This window comes from Thamnophis elegans, chromosome 12 (assembly GCF_009769535.1).
Source record: "Thamnophis elegans isolate rThaEle1 chromosome 12, rThaEle1.pri, whole genome shotgun sequence".
Lineage (NCBI taxonomy): Eukaryota > Metazoa > Chordata > Lepidosauria > Squamata > Colubridae > Thamnophis > Thamnophis elegans.
The window spans coordinates 22,643,661-22,667,020 of record NC_045552.1 but is presented as its reverse complement, the minus strand read 5'-3'; the positions used below and the strand labels follow the sequence as shown (position 1 = coordinate 22,667,020).

Below are 23,360 nucleotides of genomic sequence, written 5' to 3'. Positions count from 1 at the left end.
GGTTGTTGGGGGCAATATGCTGAAATTGTAAACTGTCCAGAGAGGGCTGCAAAACACCGTGAAGAAGTATATCAGTGCTTAAGTGCTGTATCAATAAACAAGCAAACAAATCAATTAATAATGGTTGAGTTACTGAGCAGGGATTCACATTTCTGCCAGCTGTGCCCCAATGTGACCCGATGGGCACAGTGAGGGAGAAATAATTCGTTGTTGAAAAGGATTGCTGGGAATTCTGATGCAAAGCATTTTGAGCATCCCAAACACACTCCCCCAACACAAACGTGATTTCCTTCCCTGCCCACCCCCCACCCCAAACAGCTGAAGATGCTGGATAGCAGAACAGTCAAAGAGATTGAAATTATGAGGTTGCTGCAGGGATGAAATCCTCCCGGTTCGGCCCGGTTCAGTCGAACCGGCAGGGACGATTGGCATCAGTTCTCCAAACCGGTGGCAAAAATCCCTGGTGGCCCCGTCCACGCCCACCTGGTCAACCTGTCGCCGCTCACCTCTTCTGGCCACTCGATCCGCCCACTCACCCAATCTGAACATTTTTCCCTCCATTCACAACAGAGCTGCTGCAGTCTGTCCCTTTAAGGTAGTCCCCGGGAGGGAGGGGGCAGGGAGGGGACCATAAAGGAAGCAGCAGGGAAAAACATTTGGATTGTCTCTGCCACAGAATTCAATGTTAAATGCAGCAGAATTAGAATTAGAATTTGTAGAATTTATTAAGATTTATAGGCCGCCCTTTTCCCTGAGGGGACTCAGGGCGGCTTACAATCACAGGGAAGGGGGTGCAGTATCAAAAGACAAAACAAAATGTGAACAAAAGAAAAATAATAAAACACAACTTTCATTCAACAGTCAACACTCGGGCGGGAAATTGGGAACCTATCCCCAGGCCTGTTGGGAGAGCCAGGTCTTGAGGGCTGCGCGGAAGGTCTGGATGGTGGTGAGGGTACGGATCTCGACGGGGAGATCGTTCCACAGGGTCGGAGCTGCAACAGAAAAGGCTCTCCTCCGTGTGGTCGCCAGTCGACATTGACTGGCGGATGGGATTCGGAGGAGGCCCAGTCTGTGCGATCTAATCGGTCGAAGGGAGGTAATCGGCAGAAGGCGGTCTCTCAAGTACCCAGATCCACTACCATGGAGTGCTTTAAAGGTGGTCATCAATACCCTGAAGCGCACCCGGAGACCGATAGGTAGCCAGTGCAGCTCGCGGAGGATGGGTGTAACGTGGGCGAACCGCGGTGCGCCCACTATCACTCGCGCGGCTGCATTCTGGACTAACTGCAGTCGCCGGATGCACTTCAAGGGCAACCCCATGTAGAGCCCATTGCAGTATTCCAGCCTAGAGATCACAAGGGCTCGAGTGACTGTTGCGAGAGCCTCCCGGTTTAGGTAGGGCCGCAACTGGCGGACCAGGCGAACCTGGGCAAATGCCCCCCTGGTCACAGCTGACAACTGGTGGTCAAAAGTCAGCTGTGGATCCAGGAGGACTCCTAAGTTGCGGACCCTATCTGAGGGGTATAAAATTTGACCCCCCAGCCTAAGTGTTGGAACATTAGCCAAATTGTTGGGAGGGAAACACAACAGCCACTCGGTCTTGTCCGGGTTGAGTACCAGTTTGTTAGCGCTCATCCAGTTCTTAACGGCCTCAAGACCCTGGTTCATCACGTCCACCGCTTCATTGAGTTGGCACGGGGCGGACAGATACAGTTGCGTATCATCCGCATATTGGTGGTATTTTATCCCGTGCCTCCGAATGATCTCGCCCAGCGGTTTCATGTATATGTTAAATAGTAGGGGGGATAAGACCGAACCCTGCGGCACCCCACATGTTAGGGGCCTCAGGGACGATCTCTGCCCCCCGACCAACACCGACTGCGACCTGTCCGAGAGGTAGGAGGAGAACCACTGCAAAACAGTGCCTCCCACTCCCACCTCCCGCAGTCGTCGCAGAAGGATACCATGGTCGATGGTATCGAAAGCCGCTGAGAGGTCAAGGAGAACCAGGATGGACGCATAGCCTCCATCTCTGGCCCTCCAGAGATCATCGGTCAATGCGACCAAAGCGGTTTCTGTGCTGTAACCAGGTCTGAAGCCGGACTGGAAGGGGTCAAGATAACTAGCTTCCTCCAAGGCCCGTTGAAGCTGGAAGGCCACCACCTTCTCCACAACCTTCCCAATAAAGGGGAGGTTGGAGACAGGACGAAAGTTGTTTAAAATGGCTGGATCCAAGGATGGTTTCTTCAGGAGGGGTCTCACCACCGCCGTTTTGAGTACGGCGGGAAAGTGCCCCTCCTGAAGGGAGGCGGTCACGACCGCCTGGATCCAGCCATGTGTCACCTCCCTGCTGTTGGCAACCAGCCAGGAGGGACACGGGTCCAGAATACAGGTGGAGGCACTTACAGCTCGAATGGCCTTGTCCACATCCCCAGAGGCAACATCCTGGAACTCAACCCAGAGATGGTTTGCCAAGTAGTCCTCCTGTGTCTCGGCTGGATCTACTGCGGTGGAGTCCAAGTCCGACCGAAACCGAGCTACTTTGTCCGCCAAGAACTGAGCATAGTCCTCAGCCCTACCCTGCAGAGACAATCCGAACATTTCTTCCTCTGTTCCCAGCAGAGCTGCTGCAGCCTGCCCCTTTAAGGTAGACCCAGGGAGGGAGGGGGCCAGGGGAGGACCATAAAGGGAAGAGCACCACTGCTGTGAATGGACTCATACACACATTTTTTTCCTACAGGACTCTGTGGGCATGGCTTGGTGGTGAGGGCATGTGATTGGGTGTTACCATTAGTGACATCAAGTTGGCCATGCCCACTCAGTCACAGGACCCCACCACCAAGCCACGCCCACAGAACCGGTAGTAAAAAAAATTGAATTTCACCACTGGGTTGCTGCGCCCAAAATGAGTAAGGATGTCAACCATTTTTAGCCTTTTGAAGAATTACTGAGTCTCATTTGTACTTCTGTAACTGTCTGGTTTGACATAGCAGCCAAACAGGACAGGTACAGACTTCAACTGATAGCTAGGAAGGCAAAAAAACAACAACCCCTGATTTCAATCAGCCTGCCTTCCATTGAGGACCTGTATACTGCATGGGTCAGAAAGAGGGATGAGAAAATATCTACAGACCCCTCGCATCCTAGATATAAGCTGTTTCAACTTCTCCCTTCAGGATGCCACTGTAGGGCACTGCATGCCAAAACAACTACACCCTGGGACAATTTTGACCCTTGTGCCATCATTCTGCTGAACACCTAATTCCCACAGCACCGTCCTATGTCTAAGGATATTTACCCATGTAGTAAGGCTGTATTACTGTTATTCTTCCCACCTTTACTACTACCTTCTCCTGTTGGTATCTTACTCTATTACTTTGCTGTTTGCATGTACACTGAGAGCTTATGCAACAGAAACGTATTCCTTGTGTGTCCAATCACGCTTGGTTATCCTATCCTATCCTAACCATTCATCTTCCTTTTTATCAGTTGCTGAATTTCAGTGCTGCCACTATATTTTCTTCTTTTTATCTACCGCGGCATTCACCTGTTTGCATGTTGAGCTTTGCATTCAATTCGTTTGTTTGTTAAAAATACTTTGAAGAGCTGGCATAGAAAACAAAGCAGGGCACAAATAGACTGCAACAAAGGAATCAACAAACGGACCAGGCTGGGTAGCGAAACCTGGGATGGGTCTATTACAATTCGCCGTGGGACAACTCAGCAGGGCCAACTCATCGTGGAACAATTCTGTTGTGGCATAAGAGTTCCACTAATATTAAAGAAATGGTGGAATAGGATCATTAAAGAAAGGATGAAAAAGGAGGGATAAAATGGAACGGGAATGACAAAAATTAAAATATTTTTAAATTTATTTTGAAGAATTGAATTGTTAAATTGTCCCACAGTGAGCTGGCTGGAGAAAGTTGTCCCATTCCAACCTGGGACTAATGATTGAGACAAAAAAAAAAAAAGCACAGCAAACACTCTCCCTTCAAGAGATACTCAAATGGCTGAGAAATAAAAGTAGAACTGGTCTGGGAAAATCCACCCTTAAGTCACTGATAAATTTGCAGTAAGCTCTCAGCATTGTCCGATGACAAAACGGGGGCAGGCAGCATATAGAGGTAGTCCTCTACTTATGACTCCCATGGAACCCAAAATTTCCATTGCTGAGACTGTTGTTAAGTGAATGGTGCCCCATTTTACGATTTTTCTTGCCACTGTTGTTAAGGGAATCACTGCGGTTGTTAAGTTCGTAACATGGTGTAAGGTTTCCTAAAAATGCCCTAATTGATTCATGAGTATCGAGTCAAGTTTCAATACAAAACTAGTCATTTATTAGGAGCATCATAGGCAAGATCTTTTCGCAGTCAGGTCTAAGTTTGTTTGATTTATAGCTGCACTTTACCCCCGTTTCTTCCCTCCCCTCAATCTGTGTCATAAATCACATTCCCCTATGAGATGCACCCCTCCCAAGCCTGCTGCAGTAATCTGAGATCCGACAGTATGCGTGGAATGCACTCCCCTCACTTCTCTCACTATGAACAACGTTGGGAATTGATACATGGTTGTTAAGTGAATCTGACGTTGCTTGTCAGAAGGTGGCAAAGGGGGATCACATGACCTCAGGACACTGCAACAGTCATGAATGTGAGTCAGTTGCCAAGCATCTGTGAATTCTGATCACGTACCATGGGGATGCTGCAACCGTTGTAAGTGTGAAGAACAGTCATAAATCACTTTTTTTCAGTGCCATTGTAACTTCGAACGGCCACTAAATGAATGGTTGTAAGTCAAGGACTACCTGCACACTGAGTCCTCGGTGGGATGACAAATGCATTATCCTTGTCAACAGTGAGGATATAACAGTGTTCATATTACAAAGCGGGAATGCAGGGTTAATCCTAATTCCTACTACAGTTTAAAGATGAAACTGAGATTAGTGAGCATTTCTTTCTTGTCTAGTACAGATAATCCTTACAAGTTATTGTCACCATACCACGAAAACAACTGGCCCACCTCAATTTAACGTTACAACAGCATTAAAAAAGAAAAAGCAACTTTGAAGAGATGCTTGCACGTACAACTCTCGTAGCATCCGAAGTCACATACCGTATTTTTCGGAGTATAACACGCAGCAAGGTTTTGAAGAGGCAATTTTTTTTAAAAAGGTTTTGCACTCTACAAACTTCGTGAAAACGAGTCCACCCCCCCCTCAAAAAAAGGGCATGAATATCCTTTAGGAGGCTTGTAGAGTACTTCTGGGAAGTTGTGGGGCAGGGGCAAAAACGAGCAGAAAACGGGTCCGTTTTTTGTCCAAAAAAAGGGTATGGATAGCCTTTAGGAAGCTTATAGAGTGCTCCTGGGAGGTTGCGGGGGGGGGGGGGTTTGCTAGTTTCTGCCCTCTGGGTGAAGGGGGTGGGATTTTGGGAGGCAAAAAGTGCTGTATTCAGTGTATAAGACGCACACAGATTTTCAGCCTCTTTTTTGAGGGAAAAGGGTGCATCTTATACTCTGAAAAATACGGTAATCAACATTTGGGTGTTTGGCTACTGGCATGTATTTATAGTGGTTGTAGCATCCTTGGGTCATGTGACTGCCATTTGTGTCTTTCTCAGCTGGCTTCCGACAAGCAAAGTCAATAGGAGGGGAGTATCTGGATTCACTTAGTGACCACATGATTCACTTAATAACTGCAGTGAAAGGTCTGTTGTTAAGGGAATCACTGTGGTTGTTAAGTTCGTAACATGGTGTAAGGTTTCCTAAAAATGCCCTAATTGATTCATGAGTATCGAGTCAAGTTTCAATACAACCATGCCAAAAAAGGTCATAAAATCAGGCATGACTCGCTTAACAACTATTTTGCTTAGGAATGGCCCCCAACTGTGGCCATAAGTCAAGGTCTACATGTATCTCCTGTAAAAATGTTCTGGAGAGGATATGCCTTTAAATGGCTCCAGGAGACTCAGTTTGCATACCAAATTGTGCAGATTTGCACAGAGATTTGAGCAACTGAGCAGTCCCCTCTGGTCTCTGGTGTGGTCTGTCAGGGCTTACGCTTTCTGTTTGGTCAATCCTGTTTGGTTGTGACTTCCTAAATATACCACAATATCTAAGTTCTGCTGGGACTCCACAGGAAATGTGAACTGCCTGCTCTGACTGAGAACCCACAATATCTGGCTTAATGTGATGCATAAGCCCAGCCTATCATGTCTTCTTCCCCAAACTATGACCAGAGGAATCAAAATAGTTTAATGCTTGAGTTGGATCACAAATTATTTGAGGTCTTTAACTGCTCCTTGGATCAGACAGCAATGCATTCGGTGAGAAAGTGTTTCGAATGAACAAGACAATAATTCTCAATTCCTCTTGAGAAATAGTTTTGCCTGTTAGATAATAACTTGCAAGCACTACAGACAGTGGTGGGATTCAGGCAGTTCGCACCAGAGGTGGGTTGCTACCGGTTCGCACCGGTTTGTGCAAATGGATAGTGGAAATTGGGACTGGGTCATCAAACTAGTAGGGACAGCAGGCTGGCCATGCCCCCAAACCTGTTCTCCGGTTGCCCATGCCATTGCCAGCATGGTTTTTAGACATTTTATAATGTTCTGCGCATGCGCAGAATAATTTACAGGCAACTGTGCATGTGCAAGCAAAGCGAACTGGCAGTAACGCCAGCAGCAACTCACCCCGATTCGCACCTATTTGAGAGAACCAGTTGTTAACTTTCTAATCGGATTGGAGAACCGGTTGTTGGAAGAAATCTTCTTTTGTTTTTTCCCACTTTACAGGGCTAATCCTGTAAGGAAGGCAGGAAGGAAACATTCTGGTGTTGCTTCTAGCTTAATCTTTATTGCCCTGCTTACAGAAACTGCCTCTCCGATTAATCCTTATTTCATTGTAACAGTTAAAGGCAAAGCGCCCATCAACCTGAGTGACGTTGAGTTAGCCATGACCACCGAGCCCCCCCTACCCAGCTGGTCATTAGGGTAGAGGTTGTTAAATTATTTAAACCCCACCACTGATACAGATGAGAAGTGTAATGCCTTAATTTGAGGAAAAAGGAAGGAAAGGGTGAGATTTGTTTCTTCTAAAGGGTCTGCTCTCACATAGTTACAGATTACTTAAAATCTAGGAGAAAAAAGTAAGCACATTTTTGGGGGGCGGGCATGCAATTCCCATTAATCTGCTGTGAATCCTATGGGGTTATTCAACTAACGTTTAAATTTGAAGTCTACCTCAAGCAATACACAAGATAAACAAACAGAAAAGGTGAACAGAAACGTTAATTGCGTTACTGAAAAACTGCATGGACTTGATAATTTTTGGCCATTTTCCCCCTCCTCAAATCTCTTAAAATTCTACTGAGCCCCATCTGCCGTTTGCTAAAATTTCATCCTGTTTTGTAGGCTTTCTCAACCTTGGCAACTTTTAAGGTGTGTGGAATGGTGGGATTCAATTTTTTTTACTACCGGTTCTGTGGGCGTGGCTTGGCAGGGGAAGGATACTGCAAAATCCCCATTTCCTCCCCACTCCAGGATAAGAAAACAGCAAAATCCCCATTCCCACCCCACTCCAGGGTAAGGATACTGCAAAATCCCCATTTCCATCCCACTCCAGGGAAAGGATACTGCAAAACCACATTCCCACCCCACTCCAGGGTAAGGATACTGTAAAATTCCCATTCCTTCTCGATCAGCTGGGACTCAGGAGGCAGAGAATAGATGGGGTGAGGCCAGTGAGAGGTGAAATTTAGTGGTTCTCCGAACTACTCAAAATTTCCACCACCAGTTCTCCAAAACTGATCAGAACCTGCTGAATACCACCTCTGGTGTAGACTCCCCAAATCTCCCTGCCAGCAATTCTGAGTGTTAAAATCCACACATATTAAAATTGCTAAGGTTGAGAAACATTGCTCCGTTGGTAAATTCATGCTTCTTTTGGTAACCATTGAGACCTAGGACCTTGACTCTTTAAAAAATGTGGAACACTTCATCCTGCATTTACATGCTTGTCTAAAACGGTGTTTCTCAATCTCAGCAACTTGAGGTGATGTCTTCAACTCCCAGAATTCTCCAGGCACTATGACTGGCTCGGGAAGTCTAGGAGTTGAAGTCCACACATCTTCATGGTGCCGAGATTGAAAACCATTGGTCTAACACAGAAGTGTGAATCTCACGTCGTCACGTGATGTATCGCAACTTTTTCCTCTTCGCTAACCCGGGAGTGGGCGTGGCCAGCGTATGATGCACCCACCTGCGGGCCGCGAGTTTGACACCCCTGGTCTAACACATATACTAGAACAGAGTTGGCGAACCTTTTCGGGACCAAGTGCTCAAACCGGAACACACAGGTATGTGCCTGTGTGTGCGCGTGCGTGTGCCGGAACCGGAAAGACCAGCTGGCACATGCCTTTTTTTTCTGCCATTTTTCAGGCCACTTCCAGGCTGTTTTCCGGGCTGTTTTCCAAAAATGGCCCAGAAAAGATCCCCAAAACGGCTGGGTTTTGGCCACATTCTGGCGTTCCAGCACCCGTGAAGACCAGCTGGCCGGCGTGCATATGTGTGCGGGAAACCAGAAGAACAGCTGGCGACTATGTGCATGCCCACAGAGAGGGTGCTGCATGCCACCTCTAGCATACCTGCCATAGATTCGCCATGATAGTACTAGAAAGTCTAAAGTCTCTCTCTCTCCTTTCTTCCTTCCTTCCTTCCTTCCTTCTTTCTTTTCTCTCGCTCTCTCTTTCTTCTCTTATCAGTTTACCCCTGTCACCTAGTTCCAGGAGTATTGATAGGATGGATTTAAAATTGGGGCCCCCTTCTTCCCATCCCTCGCTATGACACAGCTGCAGGTCCCCAGAAGGGTCTCTTACTTCTACTGGGTGAGTTCCAGAGAGTGGCGGAAGATTTGGAGAGGCGCTTGTTGATTATAGAGTCCACATGTTTGGGGAGATTTACAGCAGAGAGGGAGCACCTGCTTGCACCTACAGAGGGAAAAGACACACAGGTGTTAAGGGCAGCGGGGTGGGGGGTGGGGGGATCTGCTGGACGTGCGAGCATGCAGCAGCAGGGATCATGCAGTGAATGCAATGAGTTGCAAACGAGATTCTCCAGGGAAAGCCATTAGGGTGCTTCATTCGGGCTACAAACACCTTTTGATGTGCTGATTCGCAGCCTCGTGTCCCCACTGAGGTCACAGGCCTAAGTGAGCTTGGCAGAAAGCAAATTAGCACATGTGGTGGCACAGTGGCTTCTGGCAGGGCTATGCCCTTCCCAGAGGCCCCACTGGCAAAAGCTCTGATTTGGAGATTCCCCCCCCCCATTTCTGCAGACAAACAACAGCAGGAGGCGAAGACATTATTCACAGCTCCTTCTTGTTACAAGCTGACTTTGACTCAGATCCCATCCAGCTGAGAGAAGGCTGAGCCCCACAGAAAGCATGCAACAGATGACAGCCTTCATAGAAGATGTTAAAATATCAGGTTCTTGGGCACACTTAACAGCATGTTTACACTGCCATGGCCAAAAGATCAGCAAGACGGAGGCTCAACCAGCCAGCAAGCAGGTTCCTTTTTAGAGACCGAAGCTGAACCACAAATAGCTTGGATTGACAGCAAAGCAGCGTTTTCAGATTGACGTGAGTTTCGGAAGGACAAAACCTGAAAGCATTTTCAGCGTTCATTTATAGGACACAATCAGAATTTGAAACAAACCCTGGCTTTTTACTCCAGGGCCACAACAAATAAGCGAGGCGGTTAGTTTACCCTCTGTGCTATCTGCAAGCCAACGTCTTGAAAAATTGACCAAGTAGATGATTTTTTTAAAAGCACTCTAAAAATGTTCATAGTAAAAAGTAGTTGTGCTTCCCTAACAATGCCTAACTTGATGGTTACAGACTTAACTAGAGCAGCCATTTGCACAACATGAGAAGCCTAACTAGTTTTAAACTTGTTAGGGCTTTTTTTTGTGACTTTATGTGTTCTGTGAATCCGACTTGGGGGATTAGTTTCCGATTCAAAGTATTAAACCAATCCAGAGTATAAGATGACTCCGTCAGCTGGTTAAGTGTGTTTTGTGAACAAACCCAACCAAAGTATGCCTCTGGAACTTGCTTTTCGTTGTTTCATATGGCAATGTAAACATAAAAGAATGATTTGGACAATTTTTCTGCACACTGGGTCACTGGTAGCATCCTGTATGGGTCTCTATAAGTATTCTAGGCTGAAAAATAAGAGCTGATGTAGAATTCCTATTGCCTAAAACCACATGGAACAACAGGCCCAGTTTTGTCTAAAACCAAAGCAAAATTCCTAAACCCAAAACCAATTTAGCTGCCAATATTGGTGGAAGATTTGTAATAATAGAATCACAGGATTTATCTCTGCCAAAAAAACAGACTCATTGCAGATAATTATTTGAATGTTATATATCCTATTTCTATTTTGCAATAAATAACATCCAGTCACTGAAGAGTATTTAACTTATTCGGTAAGGCCAAACTAGTTAGAGAGAGCAATTTCATGCACTGATCTGACCTATTTTGGAGAATTCAGCAAAGACAAAATATTGCTCAACATTATTTATTTATTAATGAACCGCTCACTCTGAAAAGTGTCTCGGAAGAGCCCTACAGGTAGTCCTCATTTTGCAACTGCCTTGTTTAATAACAATTTGCAGTTAGAACATGATGAAAAAATAACTTAGTGACTAATCTTCACATCTATGACCTTTGCAGGTCTGTAAGGAGTTAAGATTGTGACATCATGACATTTCACTTAACAACTGCTTTGCTTAACAATTTACTGTATTTTTCAGTGTATAAGGTGCACTTCCCCCCCCTCCCAAAAAAGTGGGTGGAAATGTCTGTGCATCTTATAAAGCTAATGTTGCCAAAACCCCGCCGACCCACCGGCCTCCACCCTTCAGCCCCTGCCTGCTAGCAATTTTCCTCCTTGCAGCAAACAGCAAACAGCCTGGTCAGCTTCAGTACAGCCTGATGTAGCATGAGCAGCTGATTGGCAGTTGGATCTGCCTCCTGGAATACCACCTATCAGCTGTTTCAGACTGTGGGGATAGCCACTGCCCATCACCACTGCTGCCTATTGCTGCCTCCATGCGCCCCATTTTCAGCCTCTGCATACCGTTTTCAGCCCGTTCCAGGCAGTGGGGATAGGCGGCGGGGATAGGCAGCACCAGCGATCCCGCCGCCTGGAATGGACCAAAAATGGGACATGCAGAGCCAAAAATAAGGAGCATGGAAGCCGAAAATGGGACGCAAGAGGCGGCAATCCCCACAGCCTGGAACAGCTGTTCGGCAGTATTCCAGGAGGCCAATCCAATCGCCAATCAGCTCCTCATGCTAAATCAGGCTGTGCTGAAGCTGACCAGGCTGTTGGTTGCAAGGAGGCAAATTGCTGGGAGGCAGAGGCAGATTTTTTTTCTTGTTTTCCTCCCCCAAAGCTAGGTGCGTCTTATAGTCCGAAAAATACAGTAGTTGTTTATCCTGTTTGTGGTTGCTAAATGAAGATGAGATCAAAAGCCACCAAGTTCACCATTCACTTCCCAACAAGATGTAGCTTCCACCTATCCATACATTGGCCAACAGAGCTTCCTCATAAAGATACGAAGTGCTTTGAACATCTGAAACGTTTGTTTTTTATCCTGATCAGCAGCCATTTCCAATCATTCAGAGAGTTAAAGAAGAGCACAGCAGAATGGTAAATAACAATATCCTGATTGCCTATAGAAAATTATTAATCGCCACAGGCAACCAGGAAGTTGCTACTGAATCAGTTATGCCTGTTCTTTTAAAGGTAGTCCTTGAAATATGATTGTAATGAAGCTCGTCTATAAAATACGACCTCTTTTGTGCCCATCGCTGTCATTCAGTAAACTAATGATTCACTGTAGACATTGTTTTGCTGAAAACTGTCATAAAATGGGATTATAGGATGCTACAAATAGCTGTAAAGGCTGCCATGTTACCAAGCAACTAAAGTGCTTGGACATATGACTATGGAGTGGATGGGTGGGTGACTGATGATCAGAACTTTGGATCAGGGTCTTAAATTCCCTTTTCCGAATTGGTCATAAGTCAAGGACTACCGTATTTTTTGGAGTATAAGACGTACCTTTTCCCCTCAAAAAAGAGGGTGAAAATCTGGGTGCGTCTTATACACTGAATACAGCATTTTTGACCTCCTGAAACCCCGTCCCCTTCACCAAAAAGGGCCGTGCAGAGCCTTTAGGAGGCTTCCAGAATGCTCCTGAGGGCTGAGGAGGGCAGAAATGAGTGAAAAACGGACCGGTTTTTGCTCGTTTTTACACACACCCAGAGCACTCGGGAAGCCTCCTAAAGGCTATGCATGCCCTTTTTTTTTGATAAAAAACTGGCCATTTTAGGAAGGTCTGCAGAGTGCAAAAACTTTTTAAAAAAATTTTGCTTCTTAAAAATCTTGGTGTGTCTTATACTCCGGTGCATCTTATACTCCGAAAAATATAGTACTTGGGTTTTTTTTGAAGCCCTTCCAGAAAGTTTCTACTTTGTCATCCTGCATTCTGCATTACACATTTCTCTCTCCAGTCATAGGAGCTTGTGATCGTATAACCCCCTCCGCTGATAGGGCAGCATGCTGCCTTGGGGGATTCTGGGAGTTGGAAGTCCACACCTCTTATTGCTGAGATGACGCTACTCCCCCAGGTCACTCCCCAAAACACTTCCTAACCCCACCAAAACAGAAAACCCTGGCCCTGTTCACACACACGTGGTTATGTCCACTTGGTATCATCATGCCTGTAGCATCCGTACATGCCCAGAGTGTGAAGTGTGGCACTTCCAGGGGTGGGATTCAGTTGGTTCTCGATGGTTTGGGTGAATGAAATGTTAATTTTACATCCAGTTCAGTGAACCAGTAGTTCCAAAGACTGGCTGGCCCTGCCCCACCCCTCCCAGGAGTTTCCACGTGCCTTGTTCTGGCTCCCTGGTACGTGCAGGAAGGCCTCCTAGGCCTAAAATGGGGCACAGGGGTGTACTGCACACACACGCTCCGCAGCCCATTTTTCATTCCCAAGGGTGTGCAGAAGGCAGAGTGCTGCCTGTCACACCCCCTGGCCACGCCCACCCAGCTGGTCATCAGGACAGAGAACTGGTTGCTAAATTAGTTGAATCCCACCACTGGCACTTCCCATTCTCATCCTTCAGTTTCCCACCCTCCAGCCCATTCCTGCCCAAAGACTCTTGCCGATAGGAAGATTGCCAAGGACAGAATATGCTCTGTTCAGCAGTGCCGTCTTGGGCAAGCTGTATCTATGGCTCAGCCCCTTTCTGCCTTGGTCCCAATGTAGCCGCATGGTGGAAACTGCCAACCAATGAGGAGAAAGATGGATGAGGCTCTGAGCAGCACATGGCGTAGAAGAGAAGAAGCAGAGTGGGAGCTTGAAGGTGCCAAGCGGTCAAAAGTCCACTGAAAATGGACAATGGGCCCCAGCAAAGCTGCAAAGAAATGCACTGCTGTTCTATATGCAGAGGAAGGAAAGACAGACAGACAGAAAGAAAGAAAAGGGAGGGAGGAAGATGGAAAGAAAGAGAAAGAAAGAAAAGAGGGAGGAAAGAGAAAGAAAGAAATAGGAAGAGTGGGAAAGGAATGGAGGGAGGGAAGGAAGAAAAGAAAAGAAGAGGGAGGAAGGAAGAGGGAAAGAAAGAAAGGAAGGAAGGAAGGAAGGAAGGAAGGATAGGAAGAGTGGAAAAGGGATCGAGGGAGGGAGGGAAGGAATTGCCTTATAATTTCAAACTATAAACTAGGGTGCAGAAGCCCCTCCTCGTCCCAAGGACATGCGCGTGCAAAAGTGCCCAGCCGTGCAAAAGGCACCAAGCCTCCCCCCCCGCACCACGCCCATTGTGCTTGCTGTTCCCCCAAGGAATATGAGAGCTGTGTCCTACAAGCTAAGCAGGGCCTCCACTCACCCTCCTTGTGTACGGGGGAGCCCTGGTGCAGCGCCCCAGCCCATGACCACCGCTGCTGCCGGATTTCAGCCCAGGTTTTCTTCACGGAGCGCTGGATGGCGGCTTCGTAGAGCTCCTGAACACAAAGGGGAAAAGGTAAAGGTAAGGGTTCCCCTCACACATGTATGCTAGTCGTTCCCGACTCTAGGGGGCGGTGCTCATCTCTGTTTCAAAGCCGAAGAGCCAGCGCTGTCTGAAGACATCTCCGTGTTCATGTGGCTGGCAGGACTAAATGCCGAAGGCGCACGGAATGCTCTTGTCTTCCCACCAAATGTGGTCCCTATTTTTCTACTTGCATTTTTTACCTGCTTTTGAACTGCTAACTGTTGGCAGGAGCTGGGACAAGTAACGGGAGCTCACTCCATTATGCGGCACTAGGGATTCAAACTGCCGAACTTTCTGATTGACAAGCTCAGCGTCTTAGCTACTGAGCCACCGTGTCCCATAAAAGGGGGAAAGGTGGAGGTTTAATTCCATATTTTCAGTTGCCAATCATGCAACTTAGGGGTGTGCTTGCACAAATGGGCTTCAGAGGATGGTAGAGGCAGGAAGGCCTGGAGGAACATTGTCCATGGGTTTGCGATGGGTCGGACATGACTTTGCAACTAGCAACAACAACAATAGAAGTGGGAGAGGCAGCGTGGAGGAAACAAGCTGCCTTTGCTTTGGTTTACCTTTCAGGGCAATGTAGCCTTGGAGTGAGCAAACGTTGCTGGCCCACAACTTGAGAACATCTCAAACTGACCTTGTTCCTCTCCATCTTTTGGCGCTGGCGTTCTTCCAGGGCGGCTCGCCGCTTCTCTGCTCGCACTCGCTGCTCTTCCAGCCGTCTCCGTCGCTCTTCCAGCTGTTTTTCCCTCAACATGCGGGCCTTCTCTTCCTTCTCCAGCCACACTGCCCGCTTGGCAGCTGCTCACAGGGGATCAAAGAGAGAAGGAGACACAGTGAGGTTTAGAGGCACCGTACACAGAATGCCTCCTACCCAGGAAGCCCACAGGCTCACTCCTGGAGCACGTTAGCTCCGCGTGAAATGTGGTGCTTTTGCATTTTTGATAGGGCCAGCTGGATGAAGCCCACCCTGTAAAAGGCACCTCAACCAGCTTTAGCACTGAGGATGTTACCTAGATGGGTAATGAAACGTCTGCAAGAAAACGAGGCTCAGAGAGCACCAAGGATCCCATACCTTCTATTTACAGCCCTGTTTTTTAAACTTTTCTTTCTTTCTTTCTTTCTTTCTTTCTTTCTTTCTTTCTTTCTTTCTTTCTTTCTTTCTTTCTTTCTTTCTTTCTTGATTCTTTCCATTTTCAACATTATACCCCACAAAATGTGTGTGTTTATAAGGATTCTATTGATCCATATTTATTTTATTAAAAATTAAAATTTTTGCACATGCTGATTTTGAGCACCCTGAAAGAGTCTAGTGGGAGGGAGGGATGAGGGAAGGAAGGAAGAAGAAAGAAGAGGGAGGAAAGAAAAAAGAAAAAGGGAAGGAAGGAAGAAAAGAAGGAAGAAGTGAGAAAAACAGAGGGAGGGAAGGAAGGAGAAAGAAGAGGGAGGAAAGAAAAAAAGGAAGAGGGAAGGAAGGAGGAAGAAAAGAAAGAGGGAGAGAAGAAAGGAGAAAGAAGAGGGAGGAAAGAAAAAAGAGGGAGGGGGGAGAAAAGAAAGAAAAGAAAGAAAAAGGGAGGGAAAGAAGGAAGGGAAAAGAAGGGAGGAAAGAAAAAAGAAAGAGGGAAGGAAGGAGGAAAAGAAGGAAGAAAAGAGAAAGAAAGAGGGACAAAAGAAGGAAGGAAGGAATAAGAGAGGAGAGAGGGAGGATAGGGGAACAAGTGTTGCAGCAACTCCATCTCCAGCTTCAGGAGTGACCCACACAGCTGGTGACAGCTGCTGAGCCAGAGGGGAGAAAGCAAGAGAGGAGGAGGGAGGGGAGGGGTCCCAAAGGCTCAACACAAAAGAAATGGGAAGCGGCATTTAAAAGCGCATTCAGGCCAGACAATTGGGGAAGGAGAGTGGAAAGGGGCACAGGGTGAAGCCCCACTGCTGGGAGGGAAGAGCTGGGGGGGGCTAGAGGGAGGCCCTGGAGCAGAAAAGACCACCCTGCAAGGCAACAGATCCTCCAGTTGGCGAAAAGGAGCCTCCTTAGGCAAGAGGTCTTCCCAGAGCCCCAGAGCAACTGAGAGGGCCAGGAGCTCTGGCCTTTGGAAGGCTTCGCATCCCCCTGAAAGGCATGACAGAAGGCTAAGCCACCCCGGGATCCATGAGTTCCCATTCTCTCCCATTTGTTCCCCCACTCCCTTTCAGAACACACTGGGGCGGGGGAGGGAGACACAGGCTAACTGGGCAGTTAAGGTTCTCCAGCATTGAGCTAACGATGGGAATCATAGTCCAATAAACCTAGAAAGATATTGGGGAGGGAGGAAGGAAAAGTGAAAGAGGTAATGATGGGAATTGTAGTCCAATATATCTATAAGACATTGGGAATGATGGATGGATGGATAGAGAAAGGGAGGTAGAAAGATAGGAAGGGAGGAAGGGAGGAAGGGAGGAAGGGAGGAAGGAAGGAAGGAAGGAAGGAAGGAAGGAAGGAAGGAAGGAAGGAAAGGGCTTGTAGTTTCTTCCCACACATGATTTTCCCAAAGGATAAGTTCACACTGAACGGGAAACCAGCTTTGATGCAGAATGTTGTGAGAACCCAACAATTACAATGTAGAGAATAAAGACTTGGTTGAGCGAACAAAGAATGAACATGATGCCTGAATTCTAGCCAGTGATTCCAAGGGCCTCTTCCAAGAACAATGGATCCTACTTAGGTTAGGGCCAGGATTATACAAACTACCAACTTTAAATAAAAATGGATGTTCTTGCTGTAACTGAAAATATACAAGATTTTCCCTGATTTCTGTGGATGCTGAAAGTTTCCAAAGTTTTTGATATAGTGTGTGTGTGTGTGAAATTTATTTGGGTTTCTCTAATAATTTTTATGATTTGCATTGATCTGAATTATCCTACTCCTAAATCATTGGTGATTATTTATGGTGCATCCCCTCCTTGGGGCAATTTATGTTGCCAATTATGTTTAATTCAGAACCCCTTGCCTGGAATGATTAGAAATTCAGAATATATCCCATGCAGTAGGAAGGGAAAGAACATCAGTTTTTTATTATTCAGTTATTATGTTTTATAGCAGGTTCAGCAATCAATCTTCCTATTTCTTAATATGTGAATTTGGAATGGCTATTGGACATGAATTTACCTGGATATTGAGCAAATAGGATTATCCTATCATATTGGTTGAATGGAATTTACAAGGTTTTGCCCTTGAACACATTTCGTCAGCAACGATATCTTGCAAGCTTGTTGCTTTGTAAAGTGCAATTATCTGTTCTCAAAGATGAGTTTACTTTTCCATCTTTTGAGGTTTATTGCTAGGCATTCTTCAGTTACTGTTTAACTTGAAAGATATTATCTGGGATTCTGGCCCCATTGCAATCTTGCCTGGTTTTCAGACATGCTGTTTATGCAGGGACCTATTTCAAGACCTGTTTTTAATGCTTCAAAAATATAGAGAAAATATTGGATCATAGATAACCCAATATTTCTCAACCTTGGCACTTTTAAGCTGTCTGGACTCCCAGCTCTAAGAAACCCAGACACCTTAAAGTTGCCATGGTTGAGATACACTGAATTCACCCATGAAAAACATACACCTAGGAAAGTTGTGGGATTCACAGAAGTTTACCACCAGTTCGCAAATGTGAGCGCCCGCACCCTCCACGCATGCCCGTGGCCTTTCACACATGCACTTTGCTTGTGGGGGTGTCGAAAACGAGGTGACATAGGACGTCATGAAGCCTGGGCGAGTGTGTGTGTGGGCGGGATAGTGGCAGGTGCCCACTATGGGTTTACCCGAACCAGTCCAAACTGGCTGAATACCACCTCTGAACAGGAAATTTAAAAATAATGTAAATATAAGTATAATGGGCTTGAACAAAAGAGTCAAACAAGCTATCATTTCAACGTTTTATGCTGTTTGTGTGGTGGTTTTATTTTTTTGGTTTGTTGAACCTGCTTCTGTTTGAATTGAAAATTACCTAGAATCAGAGATGTGAGGTGAGTACCATATTTTTCAGAGTATAAGACACACCTTATTCCCTCAAAAAAGAGGCTGAAAATCTGGGTGCATCTTATACACTGAATACAGCATTTTTGGCCTCCAAAACGCTGCCCCGTTCACCAAAATGGCCATGCATAGCTTTTAGGAGGCTTTCAGAGAGGTCCGGGGGCTGGGGAGGGTAGAAATGAGTGAAAAACGGCCCTTTTTTGGCCCCCCAGCCCCCAGGAGCACTCTATAAGCTTCTTAAAGGCTATCCATGCCCTTTTTTGACAAAAAAAAATGGGCCAGTTTTCGTGAAAATGGGCCTTTTTTGCTCGTTTTGGGGGCCCCAACCCCCCAGGAGCACTCTACAAGCCTCCTAAAGGCTATTCATCCCTTTTTTGGGAAAAAAAAAGCTGGGCCCATTTTTGGAAAAACAGGCCATTTTTGGGGGGGGGGGGGGTTGCAGAGTGCAAAAACTTTTTTTTTTTAAAAAAAATGCCTCTTCAAAACCTTGCTGCATCTTCTACTCCGGTGTGTCTTATACTCCAAAAAATACAGTAAGCATCTCATGATAGCCAATTTGAGGAAGCCAGTTTTTGAGCTGTTGCAGCATTAAAACTGACTCTGATTTTCTCCAGAATAGATTCAACCTAAGGATTCATCACCTGGTTTATCTGGACCAGCTGTTTCTGAAGCTCCTGAGTGATTTGCATTATCGCCAGGAACCCTTCTGTCTAAGCCCTTGTGACCTCTAGACTGGACTACTGCAACATGCTCTACATGGGGCAGCCCTTGAAGAGCATTCAGAGACTTCAGCTTGTCCAGAATGCAGCCGCGCGAATGATCGTGGGTGCACCTCGGTTCACCCACGTAACACCTATCCTCCGCGAGCTGCACTGGCTGCCTATTGGTCTCCGGATACGCTTCAAGGCGCTAGTCGTCACTTATAAAGCCCTTCATGGTATTGGACCTGGGTACTTGAGAGACTGCCTGCTGCCAATCACTTCCACTAGACCGATTAGATCCCACAGATTAGGCCTCCTCCGAATTCCATCCGCCGGCCAGTGCCGACTGGCGACTACCCGGAGGAGAGCCTTCTCTGTGGCTGCTCCGACCCTCTGGAACGAACTCCCCGTGGAGATTCGAACCCTCACCACCCTCCAGGCCTTCTGCAAAGCCGTTAAAACCTGGCTGTTCCGACAGGCCTGGGGCTAAAGAGCTGTTGCCCCCGTCTCGAATGGTATGACTGTTGTGTGTTTTTAAATTATGTATTGTTATGTTTCGTCTTTTATTTTTTGTCTGTACCCCCCTTCCCTGATTTGAATTGTGAGCCGCTCTGAGTCCCCTTCGGGGGGAAAGGGCAGCATATAAATATAATCAATCAATCAATCAAGATGTAGAAGAAAGGTGTTGGAAATGGTACTAGCGGTGGGTTGCACATTTCATCACCACTGGTTCGCTGTGTGTGTGCCTTCTGAGCATGCACTTTATTCGCACACGGACCTTCCATGCATGCACCCACCCTCAAAAACATGCCTATATAGGACAGCATAGAGCAGAGTGGGTGGGCGGACTCACCTGTGATTTCTGCTACCGGTTCGGGCAAACTGCTCAAAACCGGCCGAACACCACTCTGAAAACTCTGATTGTTACTATATTTTACTTGATTTTATATATTAACGGGTTTTATGTTATGGTTTTTGGGGGGCTTTATCCCCATTTTTTTTGGAATGTAACCAAATGCCTTAAATGACTGATTGAGGGGGATGAGAACTAACTAAATTCTTCTACAATTCTGATAGGAAAATATTACACTTGATTTGCAGCGATTGGTTTTGTTGTTATGTTTAACTGTCAACAACACTAGAATTCATCTTTTTTTTAAAGGGGGGGGGAGGAAGAAAACGTTTAAGTAAATGATAAATTCAAATTTTGGGATTCACGGGGGTGGGGGGGAGATCCCCAAATCCTTTCCATGACTTAATATATTCTGTGTAAATCCAGTCATTTGGAGATGCTTCCCCACTTTCATTCTCCTTTTCGGGAGAAAAGAATGAAAGAACATTTTGTTCACAATCCACCACAAACACTAAGTGTCTTGGCCAAGAGTACAAGAGAAAGAAAAGCATGTTAGTCTTGATTTTTCCCCCTGTTAGGCTTAGTCTCAAAGAGAACAAGGGCAGAATTTCCTGAATCTGGAGTCTCCTTGTCACTGGATGACAATTTCTATCATCCCCCATCCTATGTGGATAGGAACCTGGTCGGATCGTTTAGAGGACACCAGGTTGAAAAAGAAAGTGAAATAACTAGATCAGTGACGGCTAAACTTTTTGTCATTGCGTGCCAAGAATGCACGTGTGCATGTGCCCGAACCCATAATGCAATGCATGTGCGACCCCCTGCCCCTGCGTGTCTGACCTCCTTGTATGTACCGCTCCCTGTGCATGCATGCGCAGTCCCTTGGCATGTGCGTGCCACCCCCCGCAGTCCCTTGCCCCTCTGCGCATGTAACCTGCCCTCCTCACCCAATTTTTCCTTCTGGGTTGGTGCAGCAGGCTTTTCAGGTCCTCGCATGGCACCCCCGTGCCCCATTTTGGCCCTGAAAGGTCTCCTGCACCAACCTGGAAGCCAAAATTGGGTGTGGGGCCCCAAAATGCAATGTGAGCACCTCCCCCAATGCATGCAGCCTGCCCCACACACAGGCAGGGACCTGAAGTCCAAATGGCTGGTGGGAGGCATGCCCACATGCATGATACGGCTGGGCTGGGACTACGGCTGGCGTGCCCGCAGAGAGGGTTTCATAGGTTTGCCATTATGGAACTAGACCATAAATCTGGTTTTAATGGCCAAAGGGTGGGGCTCAATGAGATGACTCCAAAAGTCAACTAAATGCATTGGATGGCAGCTCCCATCATCTCCATCCTTTGTGTGGAGGGCTGGGCAAGAGAGGAATCTAGCCATGCCGAGTCAAACTGAAAGAATCAGAGTGTAAATCGGGATTCCAAGGATTGACATGGCTCAGTGAGACGACCCCTTTCACAAAGTCTTGTGGTGCAGATGTTAAATGGCCTCCTTCTTACCCAGATGTTTGGCTCGTTCTTCACGACGTTCTCGGGCCATCCTGTGTCTTGCTTGGGCCTTCTGAGAATCTGGAAGGAGAACACAAAGGCATCAGAAGAATGAAGAGAATGTTAGATGGCAGCAGATTCAGACAGTGAGGAGGTTGGGGAGGAACATGAGCCAGTCCTGGAGTCTGGGGAAGGCTCGGATGAGGGCTCTGTGTCAGAGGCAGAGAGGGGGACAGAGCTGTCTTGACAGTTATCAGCTGCTTTTAGAGTCAGACATCAGTGGGGCAGACGAACAGCTGGAGCCTGTTCCCAGTGTGCGCATGCGCAGAGTTGCCAGACGAAGGGAGCAGCTAAAGAACAGGGGTCGACTTGGGAGTAAGGCCACAAGTGGACAATGAATGGCCCCTCCCAGAGGAAATAAAAGAGGAGTGAAAGGGGAGTGGAGTTTGCAGGAGACAATTAGTTTGCTTAACTTAACAATAGACTTTTTGGTGCAAAATGGAAAAATCGCCCTTATGATTTGTGGGCAACAATGTTCCAGGCATCCCCCCCAGATCCCCTCTGTAGATTGGTTCCACCAACAACAAAACCTACCTTGTTTTGCCCTGGGAGTGGGTGAACCTTGGGCAAGGGGAGGCTGCTCGCTCTTGGGTGGCAGGCGGGCACTGCCACGCATCTCCTCCGTGTGAGGCGGACTCGGGGCTCCAATGGGTGGGGGGCGATCACTCTTAGGGGGCAAGCTTTCTGCTTCTGGAAGTGGGTCAGCTTCCAGGGGGCTGGGCTGGCGAATCTGGAAGGCAGAACTTGCTTCTGAGACCGGTGTGGTGGGATTCTTGGCACTGGGGAGTTCATTTGGAGCTGGCAGTGTCACAGCTGCAGCTGGCAGAGGTGGGGCTGCTGGGGGGAAGGTTGGAGGGGTCCGGCGGCCTGGCTGAGCCTCTGCCTTCCCCATCAGGGGAGGCTTCTGGTCATTTCGAGGTGGCAGCATCACTTCTGACATGGTCCCACCGGAAGCTGAAAGACAGACAAATTTCATTCAGCGGCTAATATAATCTAAGGCCAGGGTCTCAATCTTGTCAACATTAAGACTTGTGGACTTCAATTCCCAGAATTTCTCAGCCAGCTCAGCTGTGGATTTCAATTCCCAGAATTCCTCAGCCAGCTCGGCTTGTGGACTTCAATTCCCAGAATTCCTCAGCCAGGTCTGCTGGTTGAGGAATTCTGGGAGTTGAAGTCCACAGGTCTTAAAGTTGACAAGGTTGATCTAAAGTTACACATGTTGTTTTAGAAGGGAATGACAAGCAAAGGGCTGTCCTTGAATGGGAGACCACGAGGAAAGCTTTGTGCTGTGGATTCAGACTGGAACAGTGTTTTTCAACTTGGCAAAATTTAAGACGGGTGGATTGCAACTCCCAGAATTCTCCAGCCAGCTATTTTTCGGTTATTGTTTTTTTTCTTAGCATCTCTTTTGCCAGTTTCTGTTTCCTCCCCTCTAGTCATTTCTTAGGACTTATTCATTTCCTTCCCTCCTGCACAAGGGCTTCCTGAACTCTGGATGGCCCCAACTCCCCCAGAAGCCCTCCCCCATTTTTCCCTTTCCAAGGCACCCCCAAAATACATAGGTTGAGCAAAGAGAGCATAGCTGACTGGAGAATTCTGAGAGTTGAAGTCCACTCATCTAAAAAAAGTTGCCAAAGTTGGGAAACAATCGACCGGAAAGTTAAAAAAAACAGCCGCCCCCAAAAGGGAGGGCCAAACCATTTCTTCAACACTGTGAAGAAAACATGGTCATCAAATCCTCTTTAGTGTGGGTACCCAAGACCGCCAATCAAATATTGTGCCAGGTGCCTATAAAACCTCTATTTGCTTTCAGAAGCATGGCATGACCAAATGAAGCTGCCAAAGACCGACACCCCCCCCCCCCCACAGAGCTTGGATTGCAGATGCCATCTTTGGGAGTGAAGCCATCCAGCTGGGCTGTCAAACATCATCTGACCTAAGACAGGTATGATTTTTCATAGTTTCTGTTTTGCTGCTCTCGTCATTTCTTAGGACTGATTCATCTCGTTTTCTCAAGGGCTTCCTGAGCTGTTAGTGACCCCAACTCCCCCAGAAGCCCCTCCCCCATTCCTTTCCTTCCAAGGCACACCCCAAACCCATAGTTTGAGCAGAGAGAAAGAGAGACAGAGAGA

General features: G+C 47.0%; 1 protein-coding gene and 1 long non-coding RNA gene across 5 annotated transcripts in view; one reads left to right on the top strand and one right to left on the bottom strand.

Annotated features, from left to right (window-relative positions):
* The window catches only part of MAP7D1 (MAP7 domain containing 1), a 102,397-nt gene that overhangs the window by 31,439 nt on the left and 47,598 nt on the right, over positions 1 to 23,360 (bottom strand). For 2 of the 3 annotated variants that reach the window (XM_032227411.1, XM_032227410.1), the window contains exons 2-6: positions 21,763 to 22,182; positions 21,181 to 21,249; positions 14,753 to 14,916; positions 13,969 to 14,083; positions 8,879 to 8,989 (exon numbers count right to left, since the gene is read on the bottom strand). In XM_032227411.1, the coding sequence (XP_032083302.1) occupies positions 8,879 to 8,989; positions 13,969 to 14,083; positions 14,753 to 14,916; positions 21,181 to 21,249; positions 21,763 to 22,182 (879 nt within the window). The remainder of the gene's footprint in view (positions 1 to 8,878; positions 8,990 to 13,968; positions 14,084 to 14,752; positions 14,917 to 21,180; positions 21,250 to 21,762; positions 22,183 to 23,360) is intronic. The other variant, XM_032227412.1, reaches the window with a different exon arrangement.
* Positions 1 to 23,360, top strand: part of LOC116515406 — a 90,247-nt gene that overhangs the window by 37,203 nt on the left and 29,684 nt on the right. For both annotated transcript variants that reach the window (XR_004256246.1, XR_004256245.1), the window contains exon 2: positions 23,042 to 23,173. This is a non-coding gene — a long non-coding RNA (uncharacterized LOC116515406). The remainder of the gene's footprint in view (positions 1 to 23,041; positions 23,174 to 23,360) is intronic.